This window comes from Carassius auratus, chromosome 24, assembly GCF_003368295.1.
Source record: "Carassius auratus strain Wakin chromosome 24, ASM336829v1, whole genome shotgun sequence".
NCBI classification, from domain to species: Eukaryota; Metazoa; Chordata; class Actinopteri; order Cypriniformes; family Cyprinidae; genus Carassius; species Carassius auratus.
Genome location: NC_039266.1, coordinates 11,867,153 through 11,887,178, shown reverse-complemented (window position 1 = coordinate 11,887,178; position 20,026 = coordinate 11,867,153). Strand labels below are relative to the sequence as shown.

The 20,026-nt window shown below is 37.1% G+C and overlaps 1 protein-coding gene across 2 annotated transcripts in view; it reads left to right on the top strand.

The window, feature by feature from the left end:
- Positions 1-20,026, top strand: part of dok6 (docking protein 6) — a 92,496-nt gene that overhangs the window by 67,502 nt on the left and 4,968 nt on the right. For both annotated transcript variants that reach the window (XM_026201031.1, XM_026201032.1), the window contains exons 5-7: positions 3,146-3,335; positions 3,633-3,771; positions 5,969-6,077. In XM_026201031.1, coding sequence (XP_026056816.1) covers positions 3,146-3,335; positions 3,633-3,771; positions 5,969-6,077 — 438 coding nt within the window. The remainder of the gene's footprint in view (positions 1-3,145; positions 3,336-3,632; positions 3,772-5,968; positions 6,078-20,026) is intronic.

Here is a 20,026-nt window from a genome sequence, read left to right as displayed (position 1 = left end):
TTTTTTGCTGGAATGAATGAAGTAATGTGTGGCCAAACGGTTAAATTAAAGCAAAGGGTCTAAAAGGGTGTCACTTCAGGACTCTTCACATCAGGTGACAACCCAACACAGTACCAGGATTGTTCCCTGTTGAATAAAAAAAAAAAAAAATATATATATATATATATATATATATATATATATATATATATATATATATATATATATATATATATATATATATATATATATATATATATATATATATTTGCATTTGGTGTTTGGTGTCTGACATTGGCTAGTATCTTCCAATTGACAGGTGAATTTGCATCAACAAAAAAGATATGAGGAATGTTTCATCCTCAAAAAACATACATTAAAATTCTTAACTACTCAAAATTATATGTATAGTTTTAATTTATATATATATATATATATATATATATATATATATATATATATATATATATATATACAAAAATATAATTTTTTCATGATATATAAATATATATTATTAAGTGTATGGACGTTTTATTTTCATAATTTTTAATAATTAAATATACAAATATTTATTATTAAATTTTATATTAAATATAAAAACTATATAATATCAAATAGTTTCTATTTATTTATATTAAATAAAGACTATAATAACAATCTTGAAGCATTATTGAATTTAAATATATTATAGTTTATTAGGAATATATTTTATATATTGTCACATTATATGCATGTTGTTGTTGCAAATAGTTAAATCAACAAATGTATTTCTTTTTATAATATCAAATTAGAAATGTAATTGTATTTTAATTTAATGGTTTTAATTGTATACATTATTTTATTGTATTTGATCTTATTCCAACAAATCTGCAGTCTGCGGTGCTTATGACTTTTTATTGCAGAGAGATTTTTAATTAAATGTAATGTTTTCTGTGACTATAAAAACCGTCCTGACCCACACGTTGAGAACCATTGATTTAAGGAATCTGCATCTCCTCCAGGATCAGACTGTTTCAGTCCGAGATGGCCGGAGTTGTGTCTGTGTTTATGTGAGGGCTTTTTAAAACATAATTCAGAAAATCAATACCAGTTCATCTCCAAGTGCTGCCGAAAGCATTCAAGCATTAAGCTGCGGCAGACACCATATAGAGTGATCATCACATTCTTTTCAATCAAATGACAGGGAAATATTGATTTGTTTTCATAACGAGAGCACATGTGTATATGATTATATCAGCTGGAGGTCAGCAAAATGATCATTTCTCCACTGTTCGACAGCTGAGGAATAACGAGCAGAGAGTTTGCCCATTTGCGCTTCAATTAGACCCCACTAACGGCGGGCTGCGATAATTAAATCAGAGTTAATTTTCACAATCCCTAAAATAGCCCCCACATTACATTGCCTCTTCCTCCGGAGAGACACATAGCTTATTTTGAAGCATTAGGTATAATTAGGCACTATTAATTTGGATTATGAAGTGCACCCTTGTCTTTTTGGAGCTAATTGTGATGATGTGGTTACTCCAGTCATGGTTGGCTTAACCGCGGCTCTATGGCAACAATCTATTGACCTTTGTGCACTGCAAGAGCCGCGTATGCAAGAAGAGAAAATAGTCCGTCGGAAAAATAATAATCATGTTAGATGGCTCTGTTGAGATGTGCTCGAGATTCCCAGCCATAAACTTTAATTCTCTGTCATCTTTAGGCAGAGCAGAATCTTTCTGCTGCCCAAATAAAAGCTGTTTGAGATGTCTGTAAATATGACAGTCGAATGGACTCTACCGCCACAGTGGTTGCCCTTTTTTAAGTAATGTTATTATTATTAAAAGAAATGTCGATCAAACAGCAGTCTGGAACCTTTTCCTATCTGTTAAAGAAACTATATTTACCCTTTTATGAATTTTCTTTAACATAAATCATTGGCCATTTCTGTCAGTGTAAGTTGCTGTTGTTGTTATTTACTTCATTTAAAAAGCAGGATGACAAAAAATGAATGGCTACTATGGCAACCATTCAGTTTTGTCAACCTACTTTCTTAAAATAATTACTTACAAGAGTTTTTATTATAAAAAATTTCACTTTTGCAAAAATTCGGCATATTTTTGACCCCATGGCTCCAATCTCATATATAAAAGCTACTTTTAGTGATGTAATCGATTTTCCAATGAAAAACAAAAAAAACTAAAACTACTAACTACTACCTATCTATTTTTCCCTCCATTTAAATATTTGTAAAGATATCACATGTGGAGATGTCAAATAAATTGTGTTGTAAACACAATTTCAATAAATATTTAATACATCATTTATAATATAATTAAAATGTAATTAATTAAAAATTTTATAATTAGTATTTTAATTAGCTGAAATTTAATATTTTAATATTTTATATTATATTATATACATTTTTAATCAAATTGTATTTGATCTTACTGCAATTCTAAACACACGTACATCCTCAACCGTGAGCTTTGTTCAAAGCTTTCTGCATCTGAAGAGATCAAATTAAGTTTTTTATTTAATTTTAATTTATTCAATGGTTTCAAGTATTTTTATTTTATTTTATTGTCAACATACCCCCAATCTGCAATGCTTGCTTTAGTATTATTAAGATAGAATTATAATTGTATTAATATTTTTAATTCGTTTTTTAGTGGTGCTCGATAAATATCGTCCGATAATTAATGCGCATCTCGTAAGTAAAGCCGGTTCTCTAATCAGCGGTAAATTCCATCAGGTGCGTGATTACACATAGAGCAGCTGTTACTACACAGAGCCGTTGTTAACTGACAAGCTGTACAAATCCACGTTCATTATCAATATTGATTTGCAATGAAATTTACCATTAATTAGAGAACCAGCTTTACTGACGAGATGCGCATTAAATATCAGTCGATAGTTATCGCGCACCTCTATCGTTTTTTATTTTTATATTTTCCATTTTCATTTCAAAATGTAAAGTTTTGGTCCGTTTGTTGCGTGTTTTGTCATTTTTTATTTTTTATAAATTTTTATATTGTTTTATTAGCTTTTAGTCAAGTTTTAGTTATTTTAGTACATCTACTTTAACTAATTAAAATGAGGATTGATTATCTATATATAATTTTTTTGTTTTGTTTTAGTTAATATTAGTACTTATTACTTTTACATTAATTTTTTATTCCAGAAAGATTTAATGTTTACTTGATGCCGACCCCAAACCTGGATATCTATGGAGAGTGCACGATGCAGATCACCCACGAGAACATCTACCTTTGGGACATCCATAATGCCAGAGTCAAGCTGGTCATGTGGCCGCTCAACTCCCTGAGGAGATACGGCAGAGACTCGACCTGGTTCACATTTGAGTCTGGAAGGTGTGTGAACGACATTCAATTCTAGTTGGGAGTGCTTTTGTTTGACCAGATGTTTTCATCATAAATCAAATAGTCCTGATTCTGCTGCTCTGGATATTGATTCGCTGATTCATGAAGGTGCTCAACATTTAACATATGCTTTCCCTTGCAGGCTGCCCTTAAAGCCTACTCTTACTGTTCAGCCTATTAGGACAAGAACATGAGTGTACTGCAGACTAATAGAAGCTATAATTGCTTAACGGATGTGCGTGTGTGTGTGTGTGTGTGTGTGTGTGTGTGTGTGTTGTGCTCTTAAAGGATGTGTGATACAGGGGAGGGTTTGTTCACGTTCCAGACCAGAGAAGGCGAGATGATCTATCAGAGAGTTCACTCTGCCACATTGTCCATCGCTGAGCAACATGAACGCATGATGATGGAGATGGAAAAGAGCTCCCAGGTATAGTAAAAATAGATGTCCCATAATTCTACAGGGTACACTGGATAGAAAGGGATTTCTTATTTAATATTTTACAACATGGTGCAATATGTATTATTCCATAATGTTAGTGCAATCATATTTCACAAATGAGTCTCCACTGTTGTATGAATGGCATTACATTCTATTTTAGTGAATTTAAAGTTCACTTTTCATTACTGATTCTAAGTTGATTTTCCATAAAATTTCTAAAAAAAAATTGTAAGGTGACACAAATGTTTATGATTTTTTTTAAAAATATACTTAATAATAATAATAATAATAATAATAATGATAATGATAATAATAATAATAATAATAATAATAATAATAATAATAATAATAATAATAATCACTTCTATCATTTAACTATTGATTTTACTGACCTTAAACAAAACAAAAAATCATAAGCAAGGTTTAGGTCTCAAAACAGGCTACTCTACAAAATTTGGGGATCAGTAAGATTTTTTCCCCCTTTGTTTTTATTATTATTATTTATTTTAGTTTATTTGGGGGGGGGGATATGGGGGGTGGACTGCTGGGGGTGGCCACTGCTAAACGAGAGGCAGATCTGGCACACTTTCTTAAAAATGACTCATATATAACAAATATATACATACATGCATAGTTGTAAGGCAGTTTTAATCACCTTTTTAGTAACTTAATTGACAGTATAACTATGACATTGCATAATTCTAGTTTATTTTGCATTTTATTAAATTACATAATTACAATTACATAAATTACATTTGTGCATGCGATTGAAGTGCATGCACTACAAGCACAGTATGACAGCTGACAGGACAAAAAAATTTTTTTTTTACTAACATATGGCCAGACAACTGGTGTCACACTGAAGTTGCCTCATCACCTGTACTGTTTCTGCACTCATTTGACTAGCACCTGTCGCTGAGGCGAAGTGGAGTGTGTGTCTGAAACGTATCCCATTTAATGTGGCCGTAGAGATGTTATGTCTTTAAATAAATGCTATTCTTATCAAAAAAAAAGAGATGGAAGCAGCAGTTGTGAGCGGGGCTGCCAACCCTAGCCCTTGGCCCTGCGTTAACTGCATTAAATATTTTTAACGCTGTAAACTGGAAAAATTTATTGCATGATTAATTGCTAATTTTGACAGCACTAATTATTGTCTTAGATCAGAAAACCTAAAAATCTACCTTTTATCACTGCACAATATACAGTAATTGAATATCAGGACTTCAGCTTCCCTGTCAAGATTCTGCCAGTTATCGAAGTATGTTTTCCCGCTTCCTTGCTTGCATAGTGCACAGTATGTGATGTTTTATAAACCCAGGTCACAGAACACTGGCATCTTTGAAAAGCAGCTGCAGTCAAATAATCCTGAATTGCACTAATGGTCAAGTACCTTCAGAAATGCTGCACTTATGTGTTCCTATAGCTCAACCGGTAGAGCTTGACGTTAACAACATGAAGGCCAAGAGTTTGAATCCCAAGAATATGCATACTGATAAAAGCATACCTTCAATGCAGTTGAAGTCACTTTGAATAAAATGTAAATGTAAATGGCTTTGAGACTCATCTTAGTTTCAAGATAACGACAGAAATAACAGCCTCGGGAGTTTTTCAGTGTTCAAAGCTTCTGAACGCTAATGCCTTAAAATGTTATCCTGCCATTTTGGCTATCAACGTGTCATTGAAAGCACATTTTGGTTATTTCTCCGAACCCCCTGAAGCTAGCGAGGCTGATGAATCGTTCAGTTGCCTGATGTGGATGGTCTTCTCTGCGCTATTTAGACTGTGCCGCTGCCTCGCTGGCAGTGAATCTGTGCTGTCATCTCGAAGGCCTTCAGTGGAGGCTGATGAGACTTGACCATATGGCCCTGCGCTCAGATCTCGCCATCCAGGATCCCTGCCAAAAATGCTGCTTGCTCTGAAATCTTGATCAAGAGTCCTGCTAAGAGTCTTTATTGGTTCGGAATTATGAAATTCTCTTAAAATGCTATGATAAATGCTCTTTTTAAAAGGATGTAATGACATCACACTCCACCTGTCATCTGTAATGATCAAAACTGGCTAATGGAGGAGTGCTGTTTACCGGAGAGTCTCGGTCTTTGAAATCTTCTCAGCGTAAGCCCTTTCCGAGTGATTTGACTGGAAATATAACCAATGTAACCCAATGATTTTCTGCTCTGCATCACAGACTCTTCCAAACGAGAGCACATTAACAAAGTCGATATCTCTCCCGCGAAGCGCTTACTGGCACCACATCACGCGTCAGAACAGCGTGGGAGACATCTGCAATTACCAAGGTAAGAAAGAGCTCCTTCCCACTCCACAGCTCAGTGAAAACACCATCTTTATATGTCTGTCGTACTTATGAGGGGTGACGATTTCATCTGAAGCTCCACTGGGTACATTTATAAATTGGTTTGCAACACTGGTCCTTTCGCTTGGGTAAAATAAATCAATGCAGGGATTGAGTAAAGCATTAATATTGCAACACATTTGTGTGTATATCATGCTTTTTTACATCCTGCTGGCCTTTTTGGAGTCCTTGAGTGAAAACTGTTTTGTATGAATGTTTGAATGCAGTTCTGTATTAGTTTAGCTGGTGGATTTAATTCACCATGAGAATTAAAGTGAACGTAAATTAAGCATGGAAGGTTTCCATAGTGATCTTGAAATACCAGTAAAGCTGAGTTCCGCATAGGGAGCGGATTTGCATAAAGTAGCTGATGAGTTAATCTAATTAAAACAATTGTGTCAGCAGAACCTTACTCTGTTCATGCTTATTAAAACATTTCTGATGTTTCTCCAACAAATACATTCATAACTACATTTCATTACAGAACATTTCATTTATTTACCCTCATATTGTTCCAAACCAGTTTGACTTTCTTTCATGGAACATAATAACAGACATTTAGCAGAGTGTTTAAGGTGCTCTTTTCATTCCAACCATGAACCAGGAGCTTTCAGAGCAATATGGGCTTTCACACCATGTTGTTCCCTTTCAGTCGGTCACTTTCGACGTCACGTCAGTAATGACCAACAAATTGGGATCTCACTTATAGAGACCAATCCACTTTGAGTGGAAACTAAATGAACCAATGCACATTGGCATGCAATGGTTGCATCTAGCTGCCGCTGATCACAGCGCGAGTATAACTAGGCAGCAGGTAAGGCACGTATTCAGATTTTTGCTTCGGAGCTGAGCGATCACATCATTTTGCTCCTTTTTTTTTGGAGTTTTGGTGGTATGCCTCTTAAGCAGTGGTGGCTTACCAGGTCATAGGAGGCGAGAAGGTCAAATCATCCACGGCTCCCCTTGGGACCTGACTCTAGTGCTCAAAGCACTACAGCAGGGCCCATTTGAGCCTTTGCAGTCAGTCGAGCTAACACTTCTTGTTTTGTTTTTTTTATGAAAGCTCTGCTCCTGACTGCATTGGCCTCCATCAAGAGGGTAGGGGACCTGCACACATTTTCGGTTGACGAATCGTGCCTAGAGTTTGAGCCAGCTGACTCCCAGGAGATCCTGAGGTCCTGGCCTGGCTATGTGCCCAAGGTTCCTACTACCCCCTTCAGGGATCAGGTAGTGAACCTGTAAGTGCTACCTCCAGTAGGGATGTGACGGTGGCTGATTTTTACCACCACGGTAGTCATGGACCAACAACCGCCGGTGGCGCGGTGTTGATAAAAAAAAAAAAAAAATGATTCAGTCGCAGAATGACTGACCAGGAGATGTTTCAGACACACGCTCCACTTCACTTTATTATCAGGTTCAAGTTAAGCGAGCGCGGAAACGGTCCTGTGCTCAAAGGCGCCGGTGCGTGCTTCCTCTGTGCATATCCTTTCATATCAAACTGCGAAATAAACTATGTGCAAGCAGTGTCGTGGTCAGTTAATTCATGGAATAACCAAAAAAGGTGATTAAATCTGACTTAAACTGTGCATGCATGTAATATATTTTATATGTATTATATACAGGATATATGTATATATATATTTATGCATATCTCTAGAAATCAGCCCAGCACTGTCTCACTCATCTATCACATCCTATTTAACTCGTCTGTTCGTGTTTATTTGAGCACTTCTGTCATTGAACGCCACCTGCAAAACACTAAAATAAATATCAAAGAAACAATGCAGTTAAACAAGAAAGTAGCCTAAATAAGAAAGTTAAATACTCTCTGTCTAACACACGCGAGCGACGCAGCGTGACAAAATACTCATTATAATCAGTGATGCTACACTGGAAGCTGCCCGACAAGACATGATAAATCCCCATCCGGTCTGTGAGGTACTGACACAGAGTTCAAATGTCCTGTATAGACACTAGACAGACTAAAGCCGTCACAATGCGTTTGTGTTGCTATGTCATTATGTGATTGCATTAATTGTGATTGCAACCGTCACAGCCCTAACCCCCAGAGGGAAGCCTATCTAGCCCTAGCTTTGCTTTGTCCTGTCCAAGCCTTGTGATGGTACGAAGACCGGACACAAAGCTTCAGGACTTCAGATCAGCTCTTTGTCTGTTACGAAGGCTGGAAGAAGGGGAATGACATCTCTAAGCAGAGGATGGCCCTCTGGATAGTGGATGCTTTTACCCTGGCATATCAGGAACAGGCCGAAAGAAGTGTTGCATCCTCTTGGAAGCTGGCTCATAACAGATATTTGTAGAGTAGAGGGCTGGGCGACCCCCAACACGTTCGCTAGATTCTATAGCCTTCGTGTGGAGCCAGTATCCTCCTGTGTTCTCACTTAAAATGAGTAGAGACGCCCGGTTTAGTGTCAGCTTGCCAAAACTGCTCCAGAGCGTCCATATTGTAGACCCTGTCAAGCTCCTCCATCCGCTCGGCATCCAACGTCTGGTGCCAGGCTCTCACTTGAGGAATCCGTGAGAAATGATAGAGGGCTGGGTTTCATGTGTATAGACCATATGTGTTTAGACCACGGTATTGACAGACTTTCTGCCATTTTATAAGAGAGTTTCAATCACCTCTCATTTTTGGTTGTACATATGTGAGTGCTTCCAAAACCTCTTTCAGGAAGGATGGGACTTCCGCAGGTTCCTGTTCCAACTGGTATGGGTACGTTTTCCCAGTGGGTAGTACTACGACAACAGTGACTGGCCTTCTTGTTGCGAGCCCCGGCCTTCACCGAAAAGGGGGTGCAGGAGGCTCGCACAGGACACTGAAAGGCATTTTGGTAGGGATCCCAATTAGTCAGTCATTACTGAGGTGATGTCGAGAGTGACCAACTGAAAGGAAATGTCTCAGTTTCATATGTAACCTTCATTCCCTGAAGGAGGGAACGGAGAGGCCACTTCCTGTTTTCAATGCTGCTGTACCACTACTGAGCTGGCGTGTCACCAGCTCGGCTCCTCAGTGAAAACCTGAGTATGCATTGCACCTGCTGCCTTGTTATACTTGCACTGCGATGCAAGCTGGATGCAATCATCGCGTGCCAACGTTTGGTTTACACTTGAAGTGGGTTGGTTTCTCTATGCTAGATCCCAATTTTTCTGTCATTACCGACATGACGTCTCCGTTACCTCTTTCAGGGAATGATGGTTACATAAGTAACTGAGATGTTCTAGGAAATAGCCAGCATGGAGGTTCCTAGACAGCCAATTTTCACCTTGGGCCATTTTACTGGTTGAAATTTTGACTAAATCTATTATAACAACTTGCATTGTTATATATCATCAAGGCTTAGAAAAGAACACAATGCTGCAGACAACAGGCCATTATCATTGTTTTTGATGTGAAGTTATGCAGTAGACATTTGGCAGGGTCTTCTGCGGGTGTGTTAAGGTCCAAAAGAAAAAAAAGGATGGCTCCACCTGCAAGTGCTCTTTAGAGTATTGGTGATGTTTATTTACAGGTGTACCGAAAGTCCAATAGTCCAAATGCAAAGAATCAATTAGTGAACAGTCCCAACAGAAAATAAATAAATCAAATAAATACAAAGTACCAAGGCAGCCCCAAAAAATGAATAAATCAAAGATATAAGTATCCAAGTATATACAAATGTATCCACACTGTACAAAATGGTATTTTCTGCTTACTTCACCGCAGTAGCACGCTTGCTTTGACTTGGTGAACAAGCAACCAACTGGACTCTGGATGAGGCTTATAAAGTTTAGACTCCGCCCCCTTTTTGGGCATACTATTGAAAGGTATGTTTTACCAGGTGCATTGTCTTCTACATTAGTCTAATTCTCAATAATGTAACCTTGGAAAGAAACAAATGCAAACTGCATTAGATATAACCATAATAAAACCAACATCAATAACGCAATCTAACTCCTTTCGCAGGTTAGAACTCTGATACCCCCACATAAAGACAAAACATTGGTTCAGTGAAGAAGGTCTCTTCTTCACACATGACTTTTTAAAATTGTCAGGTAGCCGGTGTTTTGTATGCGTTTAGCCAAGGTTAGCAACAGACACTTTTGTCACTGGTAGCTCTTATAGAAGTTTTAGACCCTACTATGAAGTAAGAGCTAATTTAGTTCCTCCAAATGGATTTCCTAGAACTAAAACCATTCCTAGTTCCTGCTGTGCGAATACACCAAAAAGTGGGTACTTGCCCCAATAGTACTAGGAACAATGAAAAGGTTTGTCCAGTGTGAAAGCCCCCCCAAAACATAATTTAATTATTATAAAAGTAGTTTGTTTCGACTTGTGCGCTATTTTTCAGTCTTCAGAATCTCTGCAATAACTTTGTGTGAAGAGAACAGACCAGAAGAACAGAATAGTTTATTTTTTAACTATTCTTTACTTACTTTCTTCCATGGAAAAAGAATTTCAGTGGAACATTCAAGCTGCTCTTTTCTTTACAGTGAAAGTGTTGAAGAGAGACTCATGCACTATTTTCTAAGCCTTCAGAAGATCTACAATAGCATTGTGTGTGGAACTGATCAAATTAAAATTGAGATTTACTAAGATTCTTGATTTGAAAATCTTGACGGCTGTGATCACCATTCACTTTCATTGTATGAAAAAGAGCAGCTTAGTCATTCTACAGTGTATATATAGATTTTTTTTTTTTATCGCACATTTAAATGGCATATCCATGTTACAAAAATATATATTGCATCTACTTGCTATTTGAATGGTTTCTTTTTTTCATGGATTTTTTATGCTTTTGAGTGTTGGATTGGAAGAGTGTGTTAACTGAGAGGTCCATGTGGTTAGGGAAATGATATGTCCATCTGCTGGGAGAGAGATGAGTTAATCTGCCTGGTGAGAGATAACAGGACACCACATGGGTTTGGTACCTCCATTTTTATCAAGCTGTCAAAACCATCTTTTGTCATATGTGAATAACCTGTGCTTTTACTGTTACGCAATTTCACAAGGAAATTTGGACATATGAATGCATCAGTGTGAGAGCACAAAAAGATTATTGGCTATAATGACACAATATTTGCGTCCCTAATCAGTGAAAAAATGTTTTGAGGCAGCTCCAGCTGCTGATGTATCTGCCTCTAAGGCAGCCGGCCTTAAAACCTCCGTCTCATTCATCATTGTGGCATTCCCATTGTTGAGATGTTAGCCTGATATAGTGAATGTTCCCCCCTCCTCATCAGCTTCCCTCAGAAATACAAATTCAGCAGAATGCTGCTTTTTTTTTTCAATGAATAAATTGAGTGCATCACCATGTTGAAGGACGGTGTTTAGGTTGAAGAGTCAATGAGAGTGCACGCTTTCCCTGAGAGGAAAATGGAAAATATTACAAAGATCTCTGCTGTGCAACAGCACACTCTTTACGAATTGTGCTGAATAGAGGACTTCGCCACCTGCGTAAGATGGCATATACAGCAAAAGATGTGTTTTTTTAATCAATCAGCATGCATATGAACAACCCACCGCACTGCTGCATGCAGTAATATACAGTTCATGCCATAAATCTAATAATTCACACTTGAAGAAAGGATATTACATTAATAAATCAGTAAGCAATGATGAATTGGTGACAGCTGATCATTAACAAACTGTATGTAGTGTCCAGTATATTCATTTAACGGCTTATTATTTTGTGTACATTTTTTATATTTTTTATATAAAAGTCAAATGTTTCAATAAAATGTAAATCTAAGTATTCAATAATAAGTCATTACTATTATTTAAGTCATTAAGTAATAAAATAAAATATATACACCTTGGGGTCAGATTTTTTTTGTTTTTAATTACTACTTTTATTCAGCAAGGATGCATAAAATGTATAATTTAAAGTGAGGCATTTATAATGTTACAAAAGAAACCCTTTCCAGCATTGATAATAATAAGAAATATTTATTGAGCACCATATTTAGCATTTATGTATGATTTCTATATAATCATTAATGAGAAATAATGCCTGGAAAGTGTTATGCTGATGCTAGTTCAGTCACAGCTCAGGTGAAAGATAGAAAACAGGGGCCAAACTGGCAGCGTACATTTGGTCACAAGATAAATTTGTAGTCAGCAGGTATGGATTTGCTGACTCACATTATATGAGTCATACTGTATGTTCTGGTAAAAATGGATCACCTCATTCCCCTGACATGTAGCACAATTTATAAATACTTCCTGTTACAAATAGCCTTATAGTACCTTTTTTTTTTACCACCTTAGAGAAGGTGAAATAATAATGTCACAATAATGCCTTTGAATTCAACTACAGTACTTGTCTGTCACAGAATTTGCCAAATTTTGGATAAGTAAATCAAAAGTAGGACTATACAGTCAATCAAATCACAGTATAGACTAGTGTCTGTGAATAGTAACCTGAAAAAGACTGCTTTCACACAATACTTTTTTGTCCAAGTTTTGAACAGTAAGCTTCTGTAGTTATTGTTAATTGAATAGGTATTGTACATTTAAAAGGAATTGTTTTCAATTGATTACATTTTAAAATATTAAGTTTTATGCATTCATCCACTGCTTTTTTGGTAATAAATTTGGTACCGTATTTTCCGGACTTTAAGTTGCACTTTTTTTCATAGTTTGGCTGGTCCTGCGACTTCAAGTCAGGTGCGACTTATTTATAAAAATTAATTTGACATGAATCAAGAGAAAATATTACCGTCTACAGCCGCGAAAAGGGCGCTCTCGTGGCTGTAGACGGTAATGTTTTCTCTTGGTCCTTGGTTCTAAATAAATGCGACTTATAGTCCATTGCGACTTATATATGTTTTTTTCCTCGTCATGACGTATTTTGGGACTGATGCGACTTATACTCAGGTGCGACTTATAGTCAGAAAAATACGGTAATTACTTTTTTAAATCATAAAAAAATATTGAAAAAATAGAGGGGGAAAAATCTGAAAAAACAAAAACCCATTTACATTTTAAAAATGTAAAAATAAGTCAATAAAAAATAAAACAGATTTCATAGGGCCCTAGTAGGGGTGTAAGAAAATATCGATATACATGAATATGGCGATATTTTGTTTGGCGATACTGTATCTGTATTTAAAAAAAGAAAAAATCATACAAGATTGATGGCAGTTGTTTAGTTTTGAGTTTACATCCCAACCGCTAGATGACAGTCTTCATCTCTGAATGACAGTGAGAGTAATAGGAAATACTATCATTAGGGCATGCCACAAATGCTAGCATTAATATTGTTGCTAGTAATGGAGGGTGAAAGAACACACCGTGGTGTGTCCCGTGTGAAGAGGGGCTCACGCGGGGCGGATCGACATGGATGATAGGGACGCAGCGCATCGCAGCTGCAGCTTTCTCTCATTTTGGGACTGTTTTGTGCAGTTGGGGCGGAGCTCGCGTTTGAATTGCGTTTAATTGAATTTACATACATTTCTGCCATATGTTCATAAACTGACAATCACCACTAATACGCGACTACTAAATATTGTAGAAACTTAATTTTCTGTAAAGTTGCTTTGCAACGATTTGTATTGTAAAAAGCGCTATACAAATAAACTTGAATTGTGTTCTTGATGACAGCTTTCCTAAAAATATATCCTATTCCTAAAACAAGAAATATCCTAATATGTCCCTTGCTGACAAAATCGCAACATATCGTATCGCAACCCTTGTATCGTGATACGTATCATATGGCCAGATTCTTGGAAATACACAGCCCCGAGCCCTACCGTTTATGAGTAAACATGAAGTGTACATGCTGATCCAATTTATTCAATTATTTAGAATCTTTCAAGTTTATTTTTTCCCCCTCAGAATTGTGTGATATAATCTCAGAATTGTGAGTTATAAAGTCAGAATAGTGGAATATAAACTCACAATTGCAAGAAATAAAGTCAGAAAAAAATGGCAAATGCGAGACTATCTTGCAATTTTTATTTATTTTTTCTTCAGAATTGTGATATAAACTCGAAATTGCAACTTATAAAGTCCAGTTTTAAGGGGGAAAAATCTAGGTCCTCAGAATTTTAAGTTTATCTCACAGTTTTGACTCAAGTCACAATTGCTTGTTATAAAGTCAGAATTGCCAGATATAAACCCAGCATTCTGAGAAAAAAAAAATAACAATTGTGAGATATAAACTCACAATTCTGACTTTTTTTCTCGGAATTGCAATAAAAGGTAAATACAAGATAAAAAGTGGCAATTACCTTTTATTATTATTATTATTTATTTATTTATTTTTTTTGTGCGGGACAACAGGCTTCCATATTAAGGTGTTTTTATTTTCACGTTTTTTTTTCTGTGTTGTAATTTAACACGCTGCAGTACTGCGAAGCTTTCAATTACACCACTATAGAAAGCTCCCCTTGTGTCATAATTATATCTAGCATAATTACTGTAACAGTGGACTGTGAGCAGAGAGCTCACTCTTTGTTTGACACATTCATTGACACACACAGGTTAATTCAGTTCCACGCTTTCTCCAGGGACCAGCTGCATAAACTTTGCCTCTGTTAAGACTGTTTGACCAACTAGTACTTACCAACAGGTAATGATACATATTTCTTAGATTCAAATTAGACCTATTTTACGTAACCAACTTTAAAATGTTATGTCCAGTCTTAAATTAAAATAAAAAATAAAAAAATAGATTACTAACTTTTAAGACTAGTCTAAGAATTTTATGCCACTGTATGAACACTTGCACTAAGCACATTCTTGCTGAGCCAGTCCAGTCCGTATACAGTCTAAAAAATGCCCATCTTGGCATACCCCACCATCTCTGTAATCTGAAATCAATAGACAACAGACTCGATTTGTGTGCCTCCCTGCCAGACAGCACGTTCCCAGCAGCTCCAACCTAGCAGCGATGGTATAAAGAGGCTTTTCTGGAAGATTCAGACAAGGAGGAAGGAGAGAGCTTTTCTTATTATATATACACGCTCACACGCTGCCGTGTCGGGTCTTGGGAATGCTCTGGAGTGGTTTGATAAGCCTGATTGGTCCCATGTGTGTCCTTTTGACCAGCTGCACCTTGCTTTGCTACAGATTGGGACTCTTGTGGTCCCTGTCAAAGATTGTACTGTGTGTGTGTGTGTTTCCCTCAGCAAAAACATGAGTAGGCGTACTTTTGCAGAGAAGTGTTATTTTTGTTACTCTTACAGCTGTGTATTCGTTAACTAGTGTTACTCATTCTTGTGCTGATAATGGCCATATTAGCTACATACTGATAATGTAAACAATCTATAAAGTTTTGCGATTAAAAGTGTAATCGCAAATTTATATGTAAAAAAATAAGTCTGTTTACATACAGTATATAACTGGTATTTTATGACCTCATATTAGTTAATTCAGTTGAATATCTGTACTTTTAACAACACATTTATTGCATCACACATCTATTTAAATTAACTGTGTAAATAAATTAATTAATACATTAAATCTAAAATATGTAAAACGTCTAGCCTGAAATCTGGATGATGCAAAGGGAAAAGTAATGGACATGTCAACTTCCCAATTTTAGACTTTTGAAAATGGAGGCTTTTGCTTAAAACCTTTTCCTTTGCCTTCATTAGTTTGGCTCATTTACTTTGGCCTTTATAGTTTGTAATCACCTTGCGGTGACTGGCTGTCTGGTGACGGCAGGTTATGTGTGAGCCAATTGGGCTTAATGTAAATTAACTTTCAAAGCAGGAAAATTAGAGTTTACTGATGCATAAAAGTATGTACTGTAGTAGACAAAAAATAAATAAATAAATAAATCCCAGTCAAATCAATTTCATTCTTTTAAATTTACCATTTATCTGAAGAATGTCCACCATGTTTTTGTTGAAATAGAGAATAGTATTTTGTACTTTTCTTTAGAGACATTAGCTCTGTGTATGTGTGTGTGTATTAGGATGACGAATCAGGTTTTTTTGTGCCCCCAATGCACACACTATATGAAGATCTTGATAGATGGTATACATTGTAGACATTGTACAATGTACAGTATGGTTAGAAAGCATGATGCTTGCGGTATCAGAACGCCAAATCCGAAGCAAGACACAATGCGTTATGACGTGTAGTCTAAAAGTTAATGATAAATGGATGAGAGACCATTACAAAAATGTGCATCAAATACACTGAACACAGAAGCACAGACGTGTGTGACGCACTAGAACAGACCTCACTGATTCTCACATATCACGCACGTACATTTCTTCTTAAGTTTGGTTTTAATGGCGGCTGAGAATGTACATCTTTTTCTTTAAAATGGAAGTTGGCAAACCATGCATACCGACACCAACATGACAGCTTCCATTTCAGATGCAAAATCTTATATGAGGAGTGTATTAAAATTAATCACACAAAGAGATTTATTACTGTTGGCGCAAATCAAATTACTGGTATTTGTGCCATTATTTAACAACCCCCCCCCCCCCCCCCCAAAAAAAAAAATGTTTTAAGCTATTTTGTGTTTAAAAGGGCTGCATTTATAGTTATCTGGAGGAGGCACTGCAGAGAACACAGAGCGTATGGTAGAAGGGAGAGGATTGTTTTCCACACATACGTATCATATCACGAACATAACATCACTACTGTATTTTCCGGACTATAAGTCGCACTTTTTTTCATAGTTTGGCTGGTCCTTCGACTTATAGTCAGGTGCGACTTATCAAATTTAATTTGACATGAACCAAGAGAAATGAACTAAGAGACATGAACCAAGAGAAAACATTACCGTCTACAGCCGCGAGAGGGCACTCTATGCTGCTCAGTGCTCCTGTAGTCTACACTGAAGACATAGAGCGTCCTCTCGCGGCTGTAGATGGTAATGTTTTCTCTTGGTTCTTAGTTCTAAATAAATGCGACTTATAGTCCAGTGCGACTATATATGTTTTTTCCTCATCATGACGTATTTTTGGACTGTTGCGACTTATACTCAGGTGCGACTTATAGTCCGAAAAATACAGTAATTTGCGCTGCACTTGACAGATTGCGTTGGTCATTATGAAAATTAGATGTTGTGTCTGTGTTCTTAAATTTGCACAGTGTCAATAAATCACGCATAGAAATTTCCACACTCATCGACGCTGTTTAGGAATTGTGCTCTCGCGCAAATTTGCCCTGTTTAGTAAATCTGGCCCTTAATTGGCCCTGATCTCGGTCCTTGAGATTGGCTTGGGATATCCCTAGTTATTCCTAGTTAGTAGCTAGTAGTTATTTTTATTTGATCAGTTTTTTGTAATCCACTGTAATTTAATGGCAACAAATAAATACTACTAATGGCTTTATGAAAGGTATAGTTCACTCAAAAATGGAAATTACCCCATGATTTACTCAACCTCAAGCCATCCTAGGTGTACATGACTTTCTGCTTTCAGATGAATTAAATCAAAGTTATTTTTAAAACTTTTCCAAACTTTATAATGGCAGTGAACAGGGGTTGATATATGAAAGGTGCATTCATCCATCATAAAAAAGTACTCCACACAGTTCTGGGGGGATAATAAAAGCCTTCTGAGCCGAAGCAATGCATTTGTGTAAGAAAAATATTGTATCGTGTTGTACACGCATTCATGAGAGAGTGGCGTTCCAGCTGATGACGTAGGAAATAGATGAACGCAGAAAGAGCAATATAAAATGCTGGTCACAAATTGGAAGTACTGGAAGAATTGTATAGAAAAATGTTGGGCAATTTCAGTATTAGCCATAATATTGTATTCAGTTTGTAATGTTAGATCGGTTTCATTCTGTAACTAACAACTTAGCAGTCAGCAGCCAATACAGTACCACTGCTCATAAATATGTAATTCATATGCGAGGTTGTTTATATGTTGTAACTACGTTTAACAGCATAATGCACATATTTTTGGTGGTGCGCTGGTTGCAACTTAGTGCCCATTTATGCCACAACTAGACTGAGCTGATGCAACCAGCCCATGATGCAATGGCAGAGATGTCATACTGTAAATACAGCAGTTACGCTTGAATCTGTTTTTTTTTTCAGCTACATCTACCCGTCAGTGTGACTGAATAATATATTTGAATGTTTGTGAGGGATTACAGTTTTTCAAAGCATTAAAATAATGAAATTTACACGATATATACAACATTTATACAACAGCAAGCGCAATACTCTTACAATACTATGCTGTAGTTTTTCTAGAGCTGCCGTGTTAAGTTAGACTGGTGTGCCCGCCTTGCTTTAATGTCAAGCCAATGACAAATCGTCTGTGTCCCACCAGGTTAGATCAGTGTACTGCAGCCTTTTCTGCGAGTGTATGTACACATTTATGTGTGTGTGTGAGACAGCTGTGGTGTAACCCAGAGCCCCGGCGCAGCAGGAGCTGTCTTGCACACAACAAATATGCTTGTTTACCATCCCGGCAGATAATTCCTTTTTTTGTCCTACCCGACTGAAACCGAGCCAGAACTTTGAGCAACAGATCGGCAGTATAATGACCTTTTTTTTATAAATATAAAGACTGGCTTGTTTCAAGTGAGGCTACGAAAAGCTTGTTTGGTTTCTGTCATTTCATAGGAACTAATGAAGAAGAATGGAGAGGTTGTCACTTGTTTTCTTCTCTGGTCGTTGTTAGTTGGAGCCCCTGTGGTGGGAACTGATGGTGTTGGCCAACTGGCTGTTTGCAGTCAAAACTGGGGAGTCAAACACAGCGGCAGTTCTGTTGATGTTATTAGTTAGAATAAATGTAACACAATGCCAGTGTTTGAAAATAAATCAATACACATTTTCTGTGCATTTTACTCAATGGGCCCTATTTTAACGATCTGAAACGCAAGTGTCAAAGCGCGAAGCGCAAGTAACTTTGTGGGCGGGTCTCGGCGCTGTTGCTATTTTCCCGGCGGGATAAATGGCTCTTGCGCCCGGCGCAAATCTAAAGTGGGTTGGTCTGAAGTAGCTTCATTATTCATAGGTGTGGTTTGGGCGTAACGTGAAATAAACCAATCAGAGCGTCGTCCAACATTCCCTTTAAAAGCAGGTGCGCAAGTTCCATTATGGATTGCTATTATTATGGCGTATTTACCAGGCGCACGCCAGGAGCGGTTCACAGCCGAGGAGACTGTTGTTCTTGTAAGAGCAGTGAAAGACAGAGAAGTTGTGTTGTATGGGGATGGGAGAATAATTAGCCTGAATAATTTGTGAGCTAGTTTTATGCCTATTTTGTTCACATCTTCGTGGCACACCACAATGATTTCCGTCATCTCATGTGTTAATATTTTTTTAGTGTAACAATTTATGATTTGCAAAAATAACTGTTGCATCTGTGTAGATTACATGAGCAAAGTGTATGCGCGTTGTGCACGCTATACATTATGGCCAAGCATGCGCCCTTAAAATAGCATAATGAACAACGCGCAACGCGCCACTGACTTTAGACTAGGTTTTTTCTGGTCAGTGGCGCAATTGTTTAATGGAACAACAAAATAGCACCAGGGATCGTTTGCGCCGGAACACGCCTCCTTTTTTGCGCTGAACCGCCCAGGGAGCGCAAGTTCATTCACTAGTTTAGCGACGTGCTTTTGTGGAGGGAAAAGCGCGCTTTGCCCGGGTGCAAAATAGGAATGACACATGCGTCGGTGTACAAAGTCAATTGCGCTGGGTGCAAGATAGGGCCCAATATGTTACTGTGACATATTATGTGAACTACCAGTAAAATGAATACAGTTTTGAATGAATGAATACTGTTTATATGAGTGTTCGTGCCACAATGCAGCTGCGCAAACATGGTAGCTTGATATAATAATACACATCTGATCATCTAATCGCTTGAATGTCCGAACCATAAAACAAATACAACTGACAAAGTTTACTTAAGACTCGAGGCTCACCGCTCATGCGCCATCAGTATTTGTTGAACCAACATTAA